Source organism: Macaca thibetana, chromosome 7, assembly GCF_024542745.1.
Source record: "Macaca thibetana thibetana isolate TM-01 chromosome 7, ASM2454274v1, whole genome shotgun sequence".
NCBI classification, from domain to species: Eukaryota; Metazoa; Chordata; class Mammalia; order Primates; family Cercopithecidae; genus Macaca; species Macaca thibetana.
The window spans coordinates 6,972,442-6,993,522 of NC_065584.1; the positions used below are offsets into that span (position 1 = coordinate 6,972,442).

Below are 21,081 nucleotides of genomic sequence, written 5' to 3' on the forward strand. Positions count from 1 at the left end.
TCACCTGCGGGATCTCCAGCAAGCCTCTTCTCTCTCGGAGCTTTGCTCCTGCATGGGAGGTCCGAGGCTCTCGCAGTAGAGCTGTGGTGAGGAGCGCTGTGATGTGTAAGGGGCGGTAGACGTTATTGTTATGACTATCGTGGCCATTCTGCTGAGGGTGGCCTCCCAGGACCAGAGGAGGGGGTGGGGGTCTTCCTGATTAGCCCCTGGAGAGCAGAGCTTGCTTCGTCTGCTGTCCCCTCTCTGCTTCGTCTGCTGTCCCCTCTCTGCTGGAGAACTTAGCCCAGAGCGAGTGAATGAGTGGGTGTTGTTGGTGGATGGAGGAACACTTGGATTTCTTGGGTTTGGTTTGATCCTGGTTCAGGTCTGACCCTCTGAGCGGACGGCTCCTCCCACCCTGCTCTGGCTCAGCGCAGGCCAAGCCTGCTGGGTGCTGGGGGTGTCCTGGTGAGAACACAGGGCTCCTGCCCGGGAGCTCACAGCCAGGAGGGGAAAGGGCCGTGAAAGACAGGCTCCAGTGCCGTGGGATCCAGGCATGCAGTGTCCGTGTTTATTGAGCGCCTGCTGTATGCTGGGACCTAGCATGGGGACCCGGAAAGGTGGGCCTGGGGAAGAGAGCGGTGTGGGGGTCGCGTTGGCCGGCGGCAAAGTCTTCCCGGCAAACTCCTTGTCTTGCAGGAGAAGGGATTATGGAGGGGTCCAGGCTCGTGGTCTTGGATAACTTTTAGAGCGTCTGGGGAGGGGAACCAACATCCAGGCGCCTTGGGGATCCCTTCCCCTGAAATTCCTTCCCCCACCCCAGCCGCTCCGCAGCCCACGGGTGCTGAAGGGCAGTGGAGCGCCTTGTCCAGCTGCCTGCCCCTTCCCCCCAGCTTTCAGGTGAGGAAACTGAGGCCGGGAGGGCGCCGGAAGGAGGGCCCGAGCACCCGGGAAGTTGGTGGCCGAGCCTGGCCGAGGCCCCCGGGCCAGGCCTTCTAGGTTGGCGCTGCGGCCGGGCTGCGCCCTCGCCCGGCGGGGCGGTGGGGGAGGCGGCGTGGGGCCCGGACCCGAGCGGAGCGCGCTCCCGGCGGACGCGGCGGCGGCGCCTGGCGCGAGGGGCCGGGATGGGCAGTCATCAGTCTTCCCAGGTCTGTCGCGTGGTCCCTGAGCTCGGACCCCCGTCCCCCTTGAGTGCCAGTCACGGCACAGAAAGACGGGGAAAGCCCCGGGGAGCGGCCTCTCTCCCGGGTGATAGAGAGCCCGCCCCGTGCCCCCCGCTCCACGCAGGAAGTGCGATCCCGCCCGGGCCGCTCGCGGTCCCCGTCGCTCGCCCGCGCCCGCAAGGTTAACGGCGGCCGGTGGGTCCCCCAGCCCGGCGCGCGGAGGGGCTGCCCGGTTGCGCGGGGCTGGGCAGGGAGGGTCTCCAAGCCGCGCGCGGGCGGGTCTGCGCAAGCCTGACAGGGAGCCTCGCCGGCGAGCCGGGCGCTCACGGGTTAATCCCTGGGGCCCGGGAGGGGCGAGCCAGGCCCAGAACCCCAGAATCTGAGGGCAGCGGGTCCCTGATTGAGGAGTCGAGGCTCCAAATGCCATCACTCTGGGATTGTGTGAGTGTCAGGTTCTGCAATCCTGCACGGCCCCGAATTCCCCAACATTCTCCGACTCGGAGATACTGAGATTCCGGGGCTCGGTTTCCTCCGGGAGGGAGCGCGGGGCAGGAAGGGTTAACGGGCGGGGCGCGGGGAGCAGCGGGGCCGCGGCCGCCGGAGAGTTAACGGGGACGGGCCGAGTCCCCCTACTCCGGGCGAAGCCGAGATCGCCCCTGGCCGGGCCATCCCGGGCCGGGCCCCTCTTCGCCCCGGGGGGCGTAACTCGGCGCGGGGAGCGCGGCGGCCCGGGCTGGCTCACCTGTTACTCGGCCGCGGCCCGGCGCGCCCACTGAGTCACGGGGGCCGCGGCCGGGACTGGGGGCTGGGGACGCGCAAGGCCGGGCTTCCCACGGACGGGGCCCCGCGGGGTGCCCGGCCGTGCCCGCTGCGCCTGGCTCTGCCCGGCGTGGCCGCGGAGCGCACACCTCCTGCCTGCTGACCCTCTCGTTTGGTTTCTCGCAGGCCTCTGCCGCAGACATGGAGAAACTCAGGTGAGTGGAGCGTCTCCCGTGCCGCGGTTCGCGGGGGCCGGGGCGGGGGTGAGGGCGCTGGGGAAGGCGGGGGAAGGGGGCGCCACCCGAGCGCACCCCACTGGGCCCGCGGGCGGCCTCGGCGGGGCTGTGGGCCAGGTGCGTGTGTGTGGTGCGTGTGTGCGCGCTGCGAGGCAATGGGGAGCCCCGCGCGGGGGCTCCTCGGCCGGCCCGGGCCGCTGCGGCGGGGGCTGGGGCGAGCGCCACTGAGGGCCGGGCCGCCCCCCACCCGGGGGCCGCCCGGTCCTGTGCGGTCCTCAGCGCGCCTCTGCACCCTGCCCTGGACTCTCGCTGGTCCCCGGGGACCCTTCGGGCTCCGTTCGTGCCGTTCCGCACCGCCCCGGCGCTGGCTCGCCCCCCACCCACCCCCACCCCACCCCGCTTGCTGCCAGTTGCCTGGCTCTGAGCTTTTAAGTGTCCGCCTCTTGGGGGCGGGGGTGGGGGATGGAGTCCTCGCGGCTGGACCCGGCAGCCGCGTCTTGGAGCCATTTTGGGGGAATCCCGCGACAGCTTCTGGGGAGTGTCCCCCGCGGCCTCCCTCCCGATGCTAAACTTTAAGCCTCGGTAGACTTCACGGGGCCACCTGCACGGCAGGCCTAGGATCAGTCCGTTTGAATATTTGCCACTTCCTCAACGACTTCCCCTGGCACCCTGACCCCTACTTTGGGAACACCCCTCCCGTGTTTTCCTTCCGGAGCCTGAGCCGAGGCGTTGTGTGGGCGGCAGGCCCAGCTCTGGCTGCTGGGTCTCGGCACCGTCTCCCCTGGCCTCCAGGGTCTCTGTCCTCGCCACTCCCTCCCGAGGCCAGAACTGGCATCCTGGGGAGGAGGCCAGGTAGAGGAGCACCCCTCCCTCAAGGAACAGAGCCCCAGCAGAGCCCTGGCTGGGCCCAGGTCTAGGGGAGAGGGGCCCTGGGCCCTGCCGGCTGACCCTTAGTGGTGTGGGCGAGTGGCTTGGAAATACCCAGGTGGGAGCCTGGGGACAGGTGGGCTGGCACAGAGACCCAGGGTGGACTCTCAGAGCGGGGCAATCTCCTGGGCCACGGAGCTGATGTGCAGCCCCCAATGTGGGTCCCACAGGGACAGGACCCACATGTCTTGTGCTGGGAGGAGGGGTCCAGTCTCTGAGGTGGTACAGTTTCAGACCCCAAATACCTGATACCCGTCAGCCAGGCCCACCTTGTCATGGCCAAGGTCCAGGTGTGGGCAGTGAGGCTCAAAGAGCCACAGCCCTGGCTGTGGTCACACAGATGACCTCAGGCCCAAACCCAGGCTCTGGCCCAGGCCCGGGCCCTTCCCTGGCGCCCCACGTCGGCTGTCATTTCACCATCTGGGTTGTACCGCTTGTGGGGGAGGGAACGCTGCTTAACTCAGCTGAGACTTGAGGAAAAACTTAGCATTCATGGGGTGTCCTGAGGCCAGCCTGGGGGTTCCCCGCGGTGGTTCTCTTTCTCTTTCCCTCCTTCCCTGTGCCCGGCCAAGGCTCTCCGGCACTCACTTCTGTGTGCCAGGCACTGAGGACAGAGGCATGACCCCGCCCGACTGGGTGCACAGGTAGGCAGGTGTGCCAGGTGGACGGAGCTACTGCCTGAGCTGCTGATGGTGTCAGTGTTGCTGTCCCAGGCGGGCTGAGGCTTCCCTGGGCTAAGCCATAAAGGCTGGAGGCAGTGGCCAGGGCCTGGGCTCCTGGGCTGCCCTGGGCCATGTGGCCTTTCTGGAGTTGCCAGGGGTGGTGGTTGGGCAGGGACTCCTAGAACTGGGGAGGAGTCTTGCCCTCCTCTCCCTCTCACCCAATTAGTGTTCTCAGAGTTGCCTGAAGGGCTTTTCCAGAATCTTCCCTCCTGGTCAGTGTCAGGGCTGTCCCAGTGGGTTTCTGTCCTGCATTTGGTGCCCGGGATTCAGAACCAAAAGCCCAGGGGAGTGGAAGGGAAGTTGGTCAGCATGGCTTCCTGCAGGGAAGGGTGCAGGATTTGGGGTCTCACAGACCCAGTCACTGGCAAAGTCCTGGCCCTGGTTGGGCCTCAGTTTTCTCCTCTTTAAAGTGGGTGTCCTAACCCCAACCAGGTTGCAGGGATGTTGGGTGCCATGAGCCCCTGTGGTGGGAGCATCTCTCCTGGGACCTGGCCCAGAGCAGGCCCAGGTAGAAGGTCTCTGGGGAACGTCAGACCACACAGTGGTCATAGTGAAGGGGTCCTGGGGTGTCCAGAGGGATGACCCTATGGTCGGTCCTGCCTCCCGGCTCCTGGAGTATGGGGTCTGCACATCACAGGCTGGGTCTATGGGTCTGGAATGAGCTCTGAGCGCGCTGGTCCTGGCCCCCTTCTCTCCCAGATCCCTCAGGGCGTGGAGCCGGGACTGACTCACGGGACAGTCCTGTAAATATTCGCTGAAGAGCAAAAGGACCATGTCACCTGGTAGCACTGTGGCCCTCAGTGGCTCCCTTTGGTGGGCAGGTGTACATTGAGGGGTCTCTCTTCCCTGGCCCCTCCGGCCGGCTGCCCCTCCATGCTGTCGCCCTGCTTCCGCGTTCCCCACAAGCAGCCACCTTCATGCCCCTGCCTTTGCCCACCCGGTCGCCGCTGTAGAGAATGCCCTGCCCCTTCTTGTCCACATGACAAACTCTGTGTCTTCCCTGTCGCCGTTTCCCTGGGGTTTTCATGACACTCTTGCCCCTCCCTCCCAAGGGGACTCCGGCCCCCTCTGGGTACCGGCTCTGTGAAAAGACCCAGGTTGACTCCAGTGCCGGGGACAGAGGCCCACAACAGATCCTCCTAGGCTGGTGGACAGAATACAGAAAGGATTTGCCCGGAATGCGCTGGGGTCCCAGGTTATGAACCCTGGCCTGGGATATTGGGAAGAGCTTCCTTCCAGGAAGCAGGGACACTTGAGCTGAGGCATGAAGGATGAGTAGGAGTTTCCAAGGACAGACAGGCTGCCCTCCAAGAGGCGCAAAGCCCTGGGGGCTGCCCAGAGCAGATGTGTTTAGGGAAGACAGGTGAGGGATGGGGAGTGGAGGTCAGTGGGGCTCCCACTGACACCTGGGGTGTCCTCTGTCCTCCCCAGGGCCCCAGATGGGCACCCCAGAGAACAGCCTGGGTCTGGCCCCTGGCATTCTGGCAGCCCCAGTGCCTGGCAGAGGCTGGCACACAGTAGGGCTCCCACAGGCCAGGGGGGCACACGGTAGATATGCAGCCACACCATTTGATGGCCTGGCTCTTGTCCCTTGACCCTTGCTCAGCCACGCTCAGCTATCCTGCCTCCAACTGCTTGAAAAACTATTCTTGTGACACTCAAATATTTATAGATATTACCAAGTCCCGGCTGGCTCTCTGTGTGCTCAGAGCCGCTGCGCCTCTAATCCCTCAAATTAATCCCCTCCTCTCCCTCCAAACGGGGTCCCTCCTGCCCGCCTCCTGCAGCGTGCTGCTGGGCAGCCCCTTTTTCTGTTTGGCTTCGGTTCCCTCCTCTGCGAAACAGAGAAGTAGGTCAGTCGCCTCTCATGGCTCCCGGGGTGCCCAGAGCTACTCCTGTTTGGTGTCCACATTTTCCCCCCAAAATAGAACTTTTCAAAGTCCTGAACTGTGATAGGACTGCAGAGACATTAACAAATATCCACACAGTTCAGCGGTTAAGTTTAGAACGACCACCTGGCGACCACCACTGTGTCAAGGAGTTCAACATGGCCAGCCCCCAAGATCCCCTAAGACCCTTCCCCAAAGGCAGCCCCATCCTGCTCCTGGCCCGCCCCTGAGATCCCCTGAGACCCTTCCCCACAGACAGCCCCATCCTACTCCGAGCGGTCACGGGGACGCCGACATTGTGCTCAGTGGTTCCTTGCTGTACTCATGGTTCTGCCACCTGAGAGGGCATTCCCAGCAGGGACGATTGTGTATGGCCTGCTTTGGGACCACATACCTGGATTCCGTCAGCCTGTGCTTTCGGGGTGGCTTTTTTTCACCAAAACTATTCTGTTTGTGAGGGTCCCTTGTGGTGGTAGGTGGAGCTACAAGTTGCTGTTGTCATGGTAAATTGTCTTCCTGGTAGCTTCCCTGCAATCCGTTCGTTCCCTGGCAGACTGCTGGGCAGTGTGCAGCCTGGGCCAACTTGGGAAACTCCTGTGCGGGTGTCTGGGGATGTGGGCTGCGATTCTGGGCGTGCACCCTCAGTGGAACCTCCGAGGCACAAAGCGCGCACAGGGTCAGCTCTGGAAGATCGGGACACACTCTCGAAACCGCTTCTGCTCATCACCGTCCCTCCAGCGTTGTTGGGGTGGGCATAGCGCAAACTACACTGCCCTGGGTTGCTGCCCGCTGGGTTTCCTCACCGGCGAAGGCCGTGTGCACTTTCTACCAAGGTGTTTTGTGTTTTTCTCATTGATTTGCGGGAGCTCTTCACATTGTCAGTTACACATGCAGCAGACACACCTCCTGGGGGACGCCGGCTCTCGCTGTTCACACAGTTCTTCGATGAACAGAAGTTCTTAATTTTAATTTTGTTGAATGTCTTGGGTTTTTTTTTTTGTTTTCACGTTCTGATTAAAGCGTTGTGTCCTGTTTAAGGAACCCTCCTGAAGAATTGAGGCTATTGGCTTTTCATCCGCTTGAACTTGGGTTTCCCTGTGGTTAGAGGTCAAAGTTGAGCTCCCTTTTGGTGTTGGTTTTGGTTTTGCACAAGGACACCCAGGTGTTTGGGCCGCACTCTCTCCTTCACTCCTATGACCGGTGCTTGTGGTCCTCTCCATGTCAGACACTTGTCCAGGCTGAGACGCTCTGCGGAAATGCCAGGCTGATGTCACAGGGATGCAGACAGATGGACAGCAGGTGGCCTCGAAGGTCCCGGTCCTGTCCCGCCCTGCCCCTCCATGCCTTCTGCCGAGGGGGCACCCTCTCCCACCCAGGTCTCCCACCTGGGCCCCGCGAGCCGTCCCTGCTGCTCTCGTTGTTCACGATCATGGATTCCACACGCATTCACTGAGCACTAGAGGCTGCTGTAGGCGCTGAGGACACTGCAGTGACCGCACAGGCAGAATCTTCTAGTTGGCGGGAACAGAAAACTTTTTAAATTAAATAAATATCACGGTGACAAGTGCTGCGGGGACAAAAAGAAAGGAAGGCAGTGAGTTGAGGCGCGGGGAGTGGGTGACCTGTACAGCGTGGCTCGGGGAAGGCCCTGAGCGGGTGCCACCGGGTCAAGGCACCAGGAGGTCCAGGCAGATGGAGCAGCAGGTATACCGGTGGCCTGCAGGAAACAGCAAGGGCTGGTGGCCATGGAGGAGGGCAGAGGTGCTGCGTTCTGGATGTGTTGGAGGCTCGAGCGACGGGGTCTGCTGATGGGTGTGACGGGGGTGTGGGGGAAAGGAGGGTGTCAAAGGCAACTCCAGAGCATTGGACGTGAGCGACTGAAAGAAAGGATCGACTTTCTTCACCTGAGGTGGGGACAGCTGTGGGGGAGGAGCGGGTTTGGGGGCACACAGGCTTGAGGTGTCCCCTTTTATTTAGCAAACCCCTGCTGCACACCTGCTTTGGGCAGGCCCCTGTCCTAGACAGCATCCAGATTAGGTTCTCTGGGCATGCAGTAGGTGCTCATTGAGGGTGGGGAAGTGATTGCACTGTGGTCTGGGCTCAGGAAGAGGTGTCCTGGGGGTGCACCCACCTTCAGGATGGCTGTTGAGTTTCTTTGTCCCTTTCCCCTAGGCCCCCTGCTTCTCCATCTCTTGTCTCCTCCAACCCACCCACTACCCCAGCAGGCCACACCCCTCCCTGAGTGTGGTCCTTCAAGGCTCTCTATCCCACTTCTAAACTTGATGCTACTAGAGGAAGTCTTAGGGACTAATTCTCACTAAGGTGTGAATGACTGCCTCACTTTGATTTCTCCCTTTGCAGCTAGGGGCTCAGAGGATGAGAACTCAAGACACTGAAAGCTGGGGTATGAGTCTGGGAGTCACTCCTAATCTGGAGCAGTTCTAATGGTGTCAACTTGGGGGGTTGGGGTTACAGGTGGGGCCAGGGTGCCTTTGTCCCCACAGCCCAGTTGAGTTCCCATTCCTCCCTGATGGGCCTCCCTGATGGGATACGTGGTTAAGAAAGTAGACACACCTAGGTTTCAATCCCAGGTCTGTCATCACTTACTGACTGTGTGGCCGTCGGCAAATTTTTTTTTGTGTTTTTTTTGTTTTTTTTTTTTTTGTTTTTTTTGACAGTCTTGCTCTGTCCGCCAGGCTGGAGTGCAGTCCAGGGCTCAAGCAATCCTCCCACCTCAGCCTCCCAAATAGCTGGGACTACAGACAGACACGAACACGCTGGGCTAATTTTGTATTTTTGGTAGAGACAGGGTGTCGCTATGTCACCCAGGCTGGTCTCGAACTCCTGGGCTGAAGTGATCCTCCTGCCTCGGCCTCTCAAAGTGCTGGGATTACAGACATGAGCCACTGTGCCTGGCCTTGGGCAGCTTTCGGAAGCTTTCTGACTCTCAGTGCCACATCTGTAAATGGGGGTAGTAAAAGCACCTACCTAAGAAGGTGGCTCAGGGGAATCAGTGCACTCTGGGGTCATGCACTTGGCTGATGGGCTGGGCCTTGCTGTTGTGGCCTGTCTCAGATGGCTCTGCCCTGCTTGGGCCTTGCTGCCCATCCCTTGGGTGGTGACATCATTCCCGTGAAGGAGAGGGCCTGGCAGCATGGGGCCCTCTGAGGGTCTCTGAGCTGGGGGCAGGGCCAGCTCTTCTGCACCCTAGACTGTCCGCACTTTTTCCGGGGGGCCGTCGATGGTCAGGGCAGCGGCTGGGTGCTTTAGAGGAGGCAATGCCATGTACCTGTTTCTCAAGGCTCCATGTCAGGCCCGCATGGGGCTCCCTCTCCCCACCCCCAGCTACCACAGACAGAAAATCCTTCAGAGGGCTGGAGGCCTCTGGGCCTGAGCTCTGCACTGGGGACTGCCTGTCTCTGAAAGGCTTCCCCCTGTGTCTACAGAGCAACCTGAGAGAGGCCTCATGCCCCATCCCCTGACAGACCCACCGAGGCTCTGGGGCTCGTGTGGAGGGAAGCTGAGGTGTCTATCCTGAGCAGCAGCAGGACCGAGTTACAGGACCTGAGACGGGAAGCGGGAGATGGGGCAGGGGATGCTTGTCGGGTGAATGCAGCAGGGCCTGGGAACCAGGTCTTCTGGGCTCCTCAGCCCCACTTCCTCTGCCCCTTGTGGCCACTAGCACGGGTGATGGTCGGGGGTCTGCCAGGAAGTGGCCAGTGCCAAGTCTCTGTGTCCTGGGGGTCTGGCCGGACTGGGGAAGCAGCCACTGCTGGGTCTCTGTGTCCCAGGGGTCTGGCTGGAGTGCGAGGGACTGGTGGTGGCATGTGGATGGCCGTCTCAGGGAGGGGAGGCTGCCCTGGCCGCACACCACCCCAGGCTGCTGAGGTTGGACACCCCACAGGCGCCAGCCATGTGTCTGGGGGATCGCCAGTGAGGGCCAGGGGAGACACATGGCTGGGCTTCCCTGGGCAGGGCTTTGCCAAGCAAGAGAGAAGGAAAAGAGAGGCAGGGGCAGGTAGTGCTGCTGGGGACACAGGAGAACCCAAGACACAGAGCTGGGCCCGAGTCACCCTTCACCTGGAGCAGCTCTGAGGGTGTCAGCTCAGAGTGCGGTGGGGCTGTCGGAATGATCCCTGGATCTCAGGAGCATCTGAGGGCTGGCTGGGGCTTCTGCCCCCATTCCTTCTTGAGGAAACTGAGGCTCTGAGAGCTTGAGTGCCAAGCTCATTACCCCCAGTGGCCTGTGGCAGAGCAGAGACTGCTGAGGTTGGGGCCTGCTCAGCCACCCACCCTCTCCCGCCCACACCATTCAGCAGGGTAAAGAGTCCACAGGACCCTCTCAGCCCCCCGGGGCTGGTGCAGGGATTGGGGGATCCTCGACACCGCCAAAGGGAGGCTTAGGGAGCCCGGGCCTGGCTTCGGGAGGGAGGACAGATGCCACCAGTGCCCCCAGCTCTCTCCTTGGCCCCGACGCCTCCCTCCAGCCCTTGCTGCTGCTGACAGCCTTCCCCGTAGCTGCAGGCTCTTCTTGGAGACTGAGTCTCGCCTCTCGAGTGTGAGTGTGAGTGTGTGTGCACACCTATGCAGAGGCGAACGTGGAGTGGGACCAGCCAGGTACTGAGAGCATCCCAGAGAGGCCCAGGGCATGGAGGGGTCCAGGTCCTGCAGTCCAGGGTTACTGATAAGTGTCTGCCGCTCTGATTAGTTCTGTGATCCCTGGAATCCCAAAAAACAGGCCTCCTGCTGATCCAATTAATAAGTTTGCCCACGTCTGTTTGCAGTGGTGAGCAGGCTGGTGGGGTGGTCAAATTAGCAAAGCCAGCGTGGGTTCCTTAGTGGCCAGTAATGAAGCCAGTAATCGAAGTGCTGAATCGCAGCCCCTTCTCTCCTGGGCACCAGGGTGGGTGGCAGGTGCTGAAAGGTTCATTTGGGAGTCCCACAAGGAGCTCGTTCCTGGCTATGGGGCCGGCCCATGGCCATCTGTCTGCTCATGCTGCCCCTGCACACTGACTGTGGGTGGGTGAGACAGGGGCTCCAGGGCCAGGGTGTGTACAGCCCCACCCTCTGGCCAACCCCATCTTCTCCAGAGGGAGAGACGAGGGAGTAGTGATGGTGGTGCAGGCTGGTGCTGGGAAAGAGGGGCCCAGGCAGGGGTGCCAAGGAGCCTCCTGGGTCCACTGTGCAGCTCACCTTGGCTCTCGGAGACAGCCCCACTGAGGCTCCCTGCTCTAGCACTGCTCTCCCACCAGACGGACAGCCCCAAGCCCAAGCCAACTTCTGGAGCTCCTTGATGTGAGCATCTCGGTCCCCCAGGAAGAGGATCAGACACTTCAGCACACGCTCAGGGCCTTCTGCCAGCTGACCCCAGGCCTACCCCTTGTCTGCACCCCCTCCACAACCCCCAGGCCCGAGGCTCCGGCCACACCCATCTCAGGGACACGCCCTGGCCCCACTGGCATGCTCCCAGCTGTGTGTCCTGCACACAATGGCCCACCTCCCCATGGATGGGTCTGACGTTGGTTTCAAGAAGGTCTCGGGCTGAGAGCAGATGAGGGCAGGTGCTGGGGCCTGTATCGGGGCTGTGTGGCAGTCACGTGAGAGGAGTGGGCCTGGTGTGGTGGGTGGTCCTAGAAGGCGAGGCTCCTGGTATACTCCGGGGGCAGACCCTGGGGTTTGCTGCTGGCCTGGAAGGATGGGGAGAGAAAGAGAGGAGTCAAGGATGCATCGAGGCATGGGAGAGGACTTGTCTTGCTGCAGGATGTTGGGGGAAGCTGTGGATTTGTTGGGGCGATGGGAGTTCAGCTGCGCCGTGCAGATCTGTGCTGCCCATGAGACAAAGGTGAGGCAGTGGAGTTGGGGAGCCGCAAATGTGGGGCCTCAGCAGAGAGATGGTATTTGCCGGCTGGGGCTGCCACTGGTGAGTGCACACAGGGAAGGAGATGCTGGAGGCCAGATCTCTGGGACACACTGGTGCCAGGAGGCCAGGAGATGAAGAGCACCCCACAGAGGAGCCTGAGAAGGGGCAGCCGGAGAGCCCAGTGAGGGTGGGAGGTGTGGGAGCAGGGAGAGGTGGCATGTCCCTGACTGCTGAGAGCTCGGGTCAGGTGAAGGCTGAGACAGGACCAGTTCAGTGACATGGAGGAGACAAGATCCTGGCGGGTATTGGTCCTGTCCCAGCAGGCTAGGAGTAAGGAGGCAGAAGCAGCAAGATCAGACACTTCCATCAAGCGGGGAACAGGGACTGTGCCTGGAGGGTGAAGAGAGGGTTGTTCTCAATATGGGAAGAGCAACCACGAGTTTGCCTGCCAGAGAATGACTGGGAAGTGAGGGAGAAACGGATGGTTCAGGAGCAAGGGAGACTACCTGGAGCCCACCTGCAGCTGGGAGAGGCCGGTGGCCACGGTCCAGCCCAGCTGAAGGGCTGCCTTGGCTGGTCTGTAGGTAACGGCGGGTGTCACCAGGTGTTGGGCAGATGCTGGTAGGTGGGGCACGTGGAGGTAACATCTGGGGAAGTTCCCTTTGGAAGGTTTCACTTCTCAGCAGAAAGGGAAGAAATGGAAGCGAGGTCATCAGCCTGAGTGGGGATGGGGAGGAGGTGTTGGGGAGTTGGGAGGCAGGAGGGGAAGGTGTGAAGTCACTTTCCAGGAAAGTCGGTGGGGGGAATGGCACAGGCATGCCTAGGATTCCTGGGTAGGTCTGTGGATGAATGGAGAGCGAGGCCGTCAGCCCGCCGCTGTCTCCTGCCATCCATGTGGGTATAGGAGCCCAGTGGATGGAGAGGTGGGTTTGGCACCCTTAGTACAAGGAGGAGAGTGATGGGGAGGAGGCCGTAATGCCGTCATTGGCTGCCAACTGAGGGCAAGGCTGGTGAGGGGCTGTGAGAGCCCCCAGTGGCACTGATGGAGTGAGGGGCATCCTCAGGCCTGAGCTGGAAAGAGAGGGGGTGTCAGAAGTGGGACCACATAGGGGTCCGCATGGGTGGAGCACAGTGGGCATCACAGAGAGTCTGGGAGCTGGGCCTGACTCCCCTCCCACCTCCAGCAGGGCAGCCTCTGACATGGCAGTCATCTCTCAGCAAGCATGGCTTGTGTGCTTCTGCCCACTAGGCTCAGTGCCAGGGTCTCACACTCCCTCCTCCCAGTCCTGGGCTCTGCAGGCCAATGCACTCCCTGACTGTCTCCTCTCTGTAGGTTCTGTGGCTGGAAGAGGCCAGCAGAGCCCACGCTGGGATTGGGGGCCTGGGTTTGGCCGCCCTGACTCAGGTGTGGCTGGAAGAGGCCGGCAGAGCCCACGCTGGGATTGGGGGCCTGGGTTTGGCCACCCTGACTCAGGTGTGGCTGGAAGAGGCCGGCAGAGCCCACGCTGGGATTGGGGGCCTGGGTTTGGCCACCCTGACTCAGGTGTGGTGCTTTCAGCCATGCGACTACCCAGGGCCTGGGCTCTTCATCTAAAATCCAGGTTGGATAGAGATCAGTGGGGACAGCAGTGGACTGTGACCTGCAGAGAGGGGGCATGGAGGGATGCCCCGGGACATAGCCTGCTGCCCCAGGTGGTTCTGCCCCACCTACCCTCCTCGGACACTCAGCTGTCCCCTCACTAGGGGACAGAGTCCCCAGGCCTTCACCCTGCAGGCCTTTCCTGAAATCGCAGCTGGGAGCTCAGAGCTGGCTGCCCTCTCTTGGGGCACCTCCAGTCCTGCAGCAGGCACTGGGTCCCTGACCAGGAGGAGACAGCCCCTGTGCCCTGACCAGGAGGAGACAGCCCCCATGCCCTTGCACTGTAGGGCTGGGGTGAGGATGGAGAAAGGGCTCCTGACGCAGGGGGAAGGTCAGGGAGCCCTTCTTGGAGGAGGTGAACAGAGTGAACTGAAGTGCAGGGAAGGGCATGCTCTGAGCAGGGGGCAGCCTGTGCCAAGGTTCAGGGGTGACTCTGCAGCCACCCCATCTTTCTGCCTGGGTTGGCCTGCTCTGCCCTGGCCCTGGGCACGCCCTGGGTCTGCTTACCCTCCGAGGGCTCCCCAGGACATGGTGTACCAGCTCCCAGCACGTGGTTCTGCAGAGAGAGGGGGCATCGGGGCAGGGCTGCGGCTGCCCAATAAGATGAGGCGAGATGAAACATTTCCTGCTGCATCCAGGCAGGAGGCAGCAGCGGCGGCCGGCCAGGTCATCCCGGAGCGGAGGTTCCAAAGGGAGAGGTGGGGCCAGTGAAGGAGGGGGCAGGGAAGGGCGGGGGAGCAGGACGGGAGGTCTTGAGCCCAAATCCACACTGTCAGGGTGGCCCCAGTTGAGCTGGAGATGACCGAAGCTCACTCCTCTCCAGGCCATGCCTCCTGGCTGTGCGCCCTAGCTCAGCACCGTGACAGTCCCCTCCTCACTACATACACACCACGTACACACACAGGCACATGTATGCACGTGTCTTTCCCCCGGGACAGTCATACAACAGCGAGTGGCCGTGGCGATGACATTCAGAGTCTTCTCTGTGCAGGTGGAGTCCCGGTATTGCTGCAGAGGTCAGCCACGGGATTGTCCAGGCCTGGACGGGCACGGCTGAGCCCAGAGCAGTGCCAGCAGTGACGGGCTGTCCTGTTGGACTCCGGGGCCACCGTGGTCGACCCTCCAGCCACACAGGGGCGGAGGGCAGCTCGTCATAGTTGTCTCGCTGTGCGGGAGACACGCACCAGGATGGCTAAAGCGCTGCTATTGCATTAAAATCTGGCATCTCAATGTGAGGCTGGCCTGGAATGGAACCCCAGCCGGGCTGTGTGACCTCCGACAGGCCCTGTTCCTTGAGCGCTGTGAACCTCAGTTTCCTCATCTGGACAATGGAATGGGGTACACACCTCCCTTTCTGGGGTCTGAGGACTAAATGAATGGGTGCACATGGTGGGCAGGGGCTGGGGTGCCCCCCACCTTCTGTTGGGAGTGGTCTGCTGTCGGCTTCCAGGCGACACAAAGGACAGAGTCAGTGCAGCAGGAGCAAGTTGGAGGGGAAGGAAAGGCTCTTCTGAGCCATGAGGAAAGAAAGTGGCCATGGGCGCAGGGAACACAGGCTGCCGGCACAGGAAAGGCTCTGCCGGGCAAGGGATTCTGCCCACTCAGCCCGGGTTCCCACAGGCCTTGTTGCTGCTCCTTCAATGGAAGGCTTGGGCCACAAGGTCTTCTGCAGGGAGACCCCAGATGGCCTTGGCGGGGGCAGAAGCGGCTCTGCGAGGACTCAGCCCTGGGCCCGCAGCTGGCATCCCAAGGGTCTGATGTGGGCTTCCTCCAGGGGCCAACTGGAGGTTCTGCTGGGAAAGACCAGGCTGGGTGAGAGCAGCTTTGGGGACAAAGACCTCCCAGGGCTGATATCAACTCAGTGGAGGCTGAAAGGGTGGGTGTGTGACCCCCCTGCTCGGCCTGGTCCCGCTCTAGGCACTGCGGGGTGCGAAGGCAGGCTCTCAGGGGCATGTGCACAGCCCGAAGGCCAGCGCCTGGCGGGAAGGTGGGGGGTGCCAGCAATGGCGAGGATGGGGCTGCGGCGGGTCCCAGGGGATGGGAATTTGGGGTGAGGAACTGGCCTTTTAGTCTTGGTACAGAGAGGAGTTGGGGGAGCTCTGAGCCAGGGAAGAACATGGTCTGGTTGGGTCTAGAAATGAGCCGTCTGGGGGGGACTACAGTTTGGGGGGCCAGGGTGGGAACAGGAGACCTGGCACTGCAAGTCTCAAGGACAGGGCTGGTGGGGAGTGGGCTGGTGGGGAGTAGAGGCAGCAATCGACCTCGTCCAGGGCAGGGTGGGGTAAGCTGGGGTTTCAGGCCCCCTCAGGTGCTACATGGGGAGGAGTTAACCTGGAGCAGGAGGGAGGGGTGAGATCCTGGCAGAGGGGACTCGGGGACAAAGTCACGGAGATGAGAGCCTGGTTGCCTGCAGCCTGGAAGGGAGGAGGAGTAATTTAGTGTTGCTGGCGCATGACACTGTGGGGCCAGGCTGAGAGCCACGACCAAAGAGGGAAGACAGAGGCCGTGCCCAGGGCATGGTGGGATCCCACAACATGCCAGGGGCATAGGGCGGGAGCGGCTCTCGGGCCCTCAGCTGACTGTGCAACAGTGACAGCCGCAGCCCAGCCCCACCCCATTGTTGTGACGTCAAGTGGGAGGATGGGAGCCAGGCCTCCCCCGCAGCCTCCAGGAACCTGCTCAGCGCCCTCTGAGCTCCGGGTTCCCGTGTCCCCAGCACACCATGGAGCTAGAAAGGGTTTCCTCCTGACACCAGGGGCCCTGGAGCTCATGTGACTATCCTCCCCCAGCCCGGCAGGGCCCCATGGGCATCAGGGGAGCAGGAAGGGCACGGCCCCGGTGGCCTCACGTGATGGAGGGAGGACAGCAGGATGACAGACGCAGGGCCCTGGGGCTCCGGCCCTGACCCTAAGTGGACACTCACCTGCTCCACTGAAGTCACCCTGTCTGAACTCCATCAGCTGCGCCAAGACTTGCAGGGTGGTGGGAAGCCAGGGAGCATCCCTCCTGTTTGGAAGCGCCCTCTGGCTGTCTTGTGGAGTGGCCTAGCTGAGCAGAGGAGGGAAGCAGTATCCCAGCAGGAGGGTTGTGTCCAGCACAGGCTAGACGTCCAAGGTGAGGGGAGACACCTGGAGAGGAAGAGAGGGACCTTCAGCAGAGGGGACCGAGAAGGGCTTCCTGGAAGAGGTGGCATCTGAGCAAAGCCTCACAAGAGAGGAGAGGATCTGAGGACACAGAGAAGGGAGACGAGGACATGTCCAGGGGAGAGGACAGCATGAATAAGGGTCTGGATGGGTGTGGGGGCGGCCACATTTGGGGGAAATCTGAAGGCCTGCAGGGGACAGTTGTGCCTTTTAGCAGGGGCGAGAAGAGGCATCAGGCCTGGCTGGCTTGAGGCAAAATGTCCCGTCATTTTTCCTGGGGGCCAGAAGTGTGGTGTTGGGGTGTGGCCAGACCTGGCTGTCACCGTCTTCCTCCCATCTTTTTGCCCTGGAATGGGGTGGGGGCAGTCACAAGGTCCCACAGGTGGCCATAGGCTTTTCTGCATCTGTAGGATGGTGGCAATGGTGGCATCCCTCTCAAGGCTGACATGCAATGGGAGGGGCATCTCACCGGTGAGAACGGGACACGTGTGCACCTTGTGGTCCATGCCTGGTGCTTCCTGAGTGTCCCGTTCTCCTTCGCCACCCATCAAGGACCTGAAGCTGGCTGTGCAGCCCCTTCAAGCCATTCCCTGGGGGAGAAAGACAGGCCTCTGTTGACAGTGCTGCCCCCAGGGTCCAAGCCCTAAGAGGAGGTATGCCCTGGAGACATGGACACAACCTGCCCAGTCTCCTGTGGGGCTCCAGGCTTCCTGGGGTCATCTCATCCTGACACACACAGGGCCCAGGTGGCAGCTGCTCCCCACGTGACTACACCCATGTCCACAGAGGTTGCCAAGAAGCACCAAGGCGAGGTCTCTTGGCAGGTCAGCCTCGGTGGCCCAGGCCAACCCCCAGTCCATCTGTCTGTCCAACAGTCACCAGGTCCTTCTGCCAGCAGGAGCAGGAACGTGGTTCCATGCACCCAGCTGGAAGTGACACTGAGACAGGTCGTCCCTGGGGCCCGCGTGCTCTACTGGCTCCCCCTGGGGCCATCACTGGCTCTGCTGACAGCCGGGCCAGGAAACCAGTGGGAGGCGACTCATTCCCCCTTCCGAGGTCCCACAGGTCATGGCTCCCCTGCTCTCAAAACACTTCGGCAAGCCTCTCAGCTGGGCAGCCCTCCTGTGCCAGGCTCTCAGCGGCATGCCCCTGCCCACCCTTCCTTCGAAGGGGAGTTCAAGGAAGGGGAGGGCGGCAGCCCCAGCAGGACCCAACAGCCCTGGTTCTTACCTCATCCTCACCGAGCCTTGCTTTGTGATCCTGGGCCTCTTACTTTACTTCTCTGGGCCCCAGATTTCTCATCTCTAGGGTGAGATGGTCCACATGCCACAGGCTGGGAATGAGAATTTCCATCCAAGTGTTGTTACCTGGCTCGGAACCAGAGCGGGTCACCAGTGATGCTTAGTAAATGTCCTGTGAGAGACCAGAGTCAGAGCCTGGGTCAGGTCACAACCGTGCCCCCACTCACTGACTCACTGCACCTGCAGGCAAGCCCTGCCCCTTCCTGGGCCTCAGTTTCCCCTGGGTCCTAGCCTTTCTACTCTTAGCACCTTCATTCTTCAGCAATCCCACCTACCATAAGGCCCCTGCAGAGGGGACCTGCTGGGGTGGGGTCTCCTTGGCAAGGGCTGGGAGGAGGACGCTCATGGGAGTCGCTGACCTTGGTCGGGCCTCGGAGGGAGGGCAGTTGTTCCTGGCAGCCTCAAGTGAACGCACTCATCCCGTCCTGTTTTCTGTTTGCTCGGCAGCACTGGGGTCATCTGCTGAGGGTGGACCTGGGACCGGATTTCCAAAGTCCAGTCCAGCCAGAGGCCAAGCCCACCGCCCTGACCCACTTCACCTTCCCTACCATGCGCTGGGGCATCAGACCCCTGCCCACTTCTGCAGAGCAGCTCAGGAATCCGGTGATCAATGTGTGGCTCGTGGCCAGCACCAAGAGCTTTCCCTGACCTCTGCTGCCCCCTCGGCCTGACCCATGGGAGCGAATGGTGACTTTTGGAGTGGGGGTACCAAAATTTGATCTTCAGCAATTTTTTTCTCTGATTTTTGATCCTCACTGTAGAAAATATGACAAATTCAGAAAAGTATAAAAGAAAAATGTTAAATTACCCAGCATTTCACCAGCCAAGTATAACAACATTAACATTTCTTTGCTTGCATTACTGTCCGTGGCTGTCCATATGCAGTTATTTTTTCAATGGGATTAGATTATACAGCTCTGTTTCTGAGCATGCCCATCTGCCCGAATCTTGAGGCACTCTTTGAAAGCCTGATTTCTGGGGCAGCATCAGAGCCTTATTGATGGAACCAGCTCCTCTAGGCAGAGGTCAGATCTCCCGCTTTGGCGCAGAGTCAGCAGGGCTGCCCAAGCGTCTCCGCGAGCCCGCCAGCTGATCCCCAGAGAGAACCCGGGAGGGGGACAACCAAGTGGGTGCTCGTCTGGGCGCTGTGTCCTCAAGCAGGCCAGCACCCTAGCAGGGCCGGGGCGGGCGCTTGTCCTTCCTCACACCCATCGGTCCAGCCAACGCAGGCCACAGGCAGAGGCAGAGGAGCAGGGGCCCCATGGCAGGGTGAAGTGGACCCCGGATCCCTAACATCTGCCAGGTCCCGCAGCCTACAGGACACTCCATACATCAGCCATCAGGGCCTCCTCCTGACCGGCCAATCCTGCATGCCAGGAACCCAGCCCTACAAATGCAGGCACCCGACAGATGCAGAGCTAGCAGAGAAGGGGAACTTGCCCCCGTCACTCCCCTCTGAGGCTGAGACAGTGGACCAGACCCCACCTGTGTCCTGTGAGGCAGGGCTGAGGGTAGACCTGCTGCCCTGCAGGGAACAACTGGCTTCAGAGGCTGCCGCCGCCCCCCACCCCTGCAGTGATGGGAAAGGATGCTCAAAAGAAGCACTGAGCGAGTGACCAGTGACCCTGCCATGATGGGACTCAGTGCCACCGCTGAGCTGGGACCCTTCAGAGTGAGGAGTGAGGTGCAAGGCAGGTGCAAGGCTGGGCCCCCGTCTCTGGTACCCACATCCCCAACCCCTGCTACTTTGCAGATGACAAGGAGTTTTCTTGGCAGGGGGTGGGGACCAACTCCCCATCTCTGTCGGTCTCACAGCCCTCCAAGGGGCTGTGGCTGTGCCCCTGATGGTGGGCCACGCATGGCCCCTAGCCCTGCCCACCCCGACCTGTTCTGAGCAGCTCTGTCCTCTTTGCCCACAGGCTGCGCAGCCCCTGGGTGCCCTTGTGCCTCGGGCAGCCCCGAGTCCTGCAGGGCCGGCTGGCCAGGTCCTCGCCCTCGATCTGGGACAGGTAACACACCTGTTGTCTCCCCTGGCTCCCTGGTGTCTCTGCGTCTGTCCCCAGACATCTGTCCCGTGTCTATGTCCAACTCCCCGAGACAGATGCAGAGGCCCAGAAGGTGAAGGTGAAGGCCTGGGCCAGCAGCACAGCCTCACAGCCCTCACCCCAGCAGCCCAGCCAACGGCTCCATCCTTGGACTTGGGCCCCCTGCAAGTGGCCAGAAGAGGCTCCCGGTGGAAGGCAGAAGGGAGATCCCTCAAGGCCTCCCCATGTGCCAGGGGAGGTGGGCACTCATCCCCATCCAGGGAATTCCCACAGGCAAGGAGGGAGCCAAGAAGCACATGCGCATGCACACACATACGCACGCACGCACGCACACACAGGCACACGCACTGCCGGTTAGCCCCAGATCCTGGTGTGACTCACCAGGCAGCAAGCCCAGCAGGGCCCCCCCCAGGTCCCCAGACCTGGACGGGTGACCCCAGCCTGGAGGGCGTGGCCGTGGCTGCTCTGGGCACCACACTCCTCCGTGTGTGTCTGCTAAGGAGCTGTTTCCAGATGCTGGGGACTCCCTGACCCATCTCAGCCCTTGCCAGGCCACCTTTTCACCCAGGGCAGGGGGCAGAGGCCTCTGAGCCGCAGGCCTCCAGCAGTTTCCCCCAGACTGCCAGTGGCCTGGTGACCCCACCCCACACAGTGCCATCTCTGACACTGTCCACCGTGTGGGGGGTGCTACCATGTAGAATGTGGTCCAGCGACAGCCCTGCCCACGTCTGGGTGCATCACTCTGTTCTGCAGATGTGGAGACTGAGGCTGCTGTGGCCCGGCAGGGCTCGGGTTAGTGTCTGGTGTGGGGGACACTGGACAGGGAAGGAGGTACTGTCTGGGCGACCGCAGACCCTACGTGCACAGCCTGGACCGGGCAGAGGGGACACGTTCAGAGGTGTGAGAAGCTGAACCCCCAGGCCTGGGTGACAGGGCTGTGAGGGGTAAAGAGGGGTCACCATGGCCACCCCCAGGGTGGGGAACGTGGAGGGCAGTGAGGGTGTGGTGGATGTGGCTGCACTGGACGGGTTGGGTGTTGAGATGCCTGAGGGCCGTAGGTGGGTGGCTGGATGTGATGGGGGTATGGAGCCTGACAGGCACCCCGCCGGAGTTGGATGGAAGCCTGGGAGGGGTCCTCGTGCAGCTGGCGTAGAGGGGATTCGGCCTGAACATGCAGGACGGGGGTGCAGGTGCAAACCAAGGCCTCAGGGAATAGCCCAGGCGAGGTCAGGAGGGGCCTGTAATGTTACCGCCGGACCAGCAGAGGTGGGGAAAGATGTGGCAGGAACCCTGGGGCGGCCAAGTGCGGGGCATCAGCTATGCCTGGGGACGGGGTGCGTGTCCGTGGCCGGGTGCCTGCCGCAAGCGGACACTGAGGCAGAGAGGGGTGCGAGAGCCAGGGGCCGGGGGCACTGCTG

At 61.8% G+C, this 21,081-nt stretch overlaps 2 protein-coding genes across 8 annotated transcripts in view; both read left to right on the top strand.

Annotated features, from left to right (window-relative positions):
* Positions 1-21,081, top strand: part of BEGAIN (brain enriched guanylate kinase associated) — a 50,317-nt gene that overhangs the window by 17,540 nt on the left and 11,696 nt on the right. For 2 of the 7 annotated variants that reach the window (XM_050796710.1, XM_050796713.1), the window contains exons 1-2: positions 1,049-1,127; positions 2,088-2,116. The exons of 1 other annotated variant lie outside the window; for it this stretch is intronic. In XM_050796710.1, coding sequence (XP_050652667.1) covers positions 1,104-1,127; positions 2,088-2,116 — 53 coding nt within the window. In that variant the 5' untranslated portion in view covers positions 1,049-1,103. Of the gene's footprint in view, positions 1-1,048; positions 1,128-1,534; positions 1,584-2,087; positions 2,117-19,496; positions 19,628-21,081 lie in introns of those variants that run through there. 4 more of the 7 variants (XM_050796709.1, XM_050796712.1, XM_050796711.1 and 1 more) reach the window with 3 other exon arrangements.
* WARS1 (tryptophanyl-tRNA synthetase 1) overlaps positions 20,736-21,081 on the top strand; it is a 217,923-nt gene continuing 217,577 nt past the window's right edge. The window contains exon 1 of the mRNA XM_050796736.1: positions 20,736-20,745. The gene's annotated coding sequence lies outside the window, so the exon portion shown is untranslated. The remainder of the gene's footprint in view (positions 20,746-21,081) is intronic.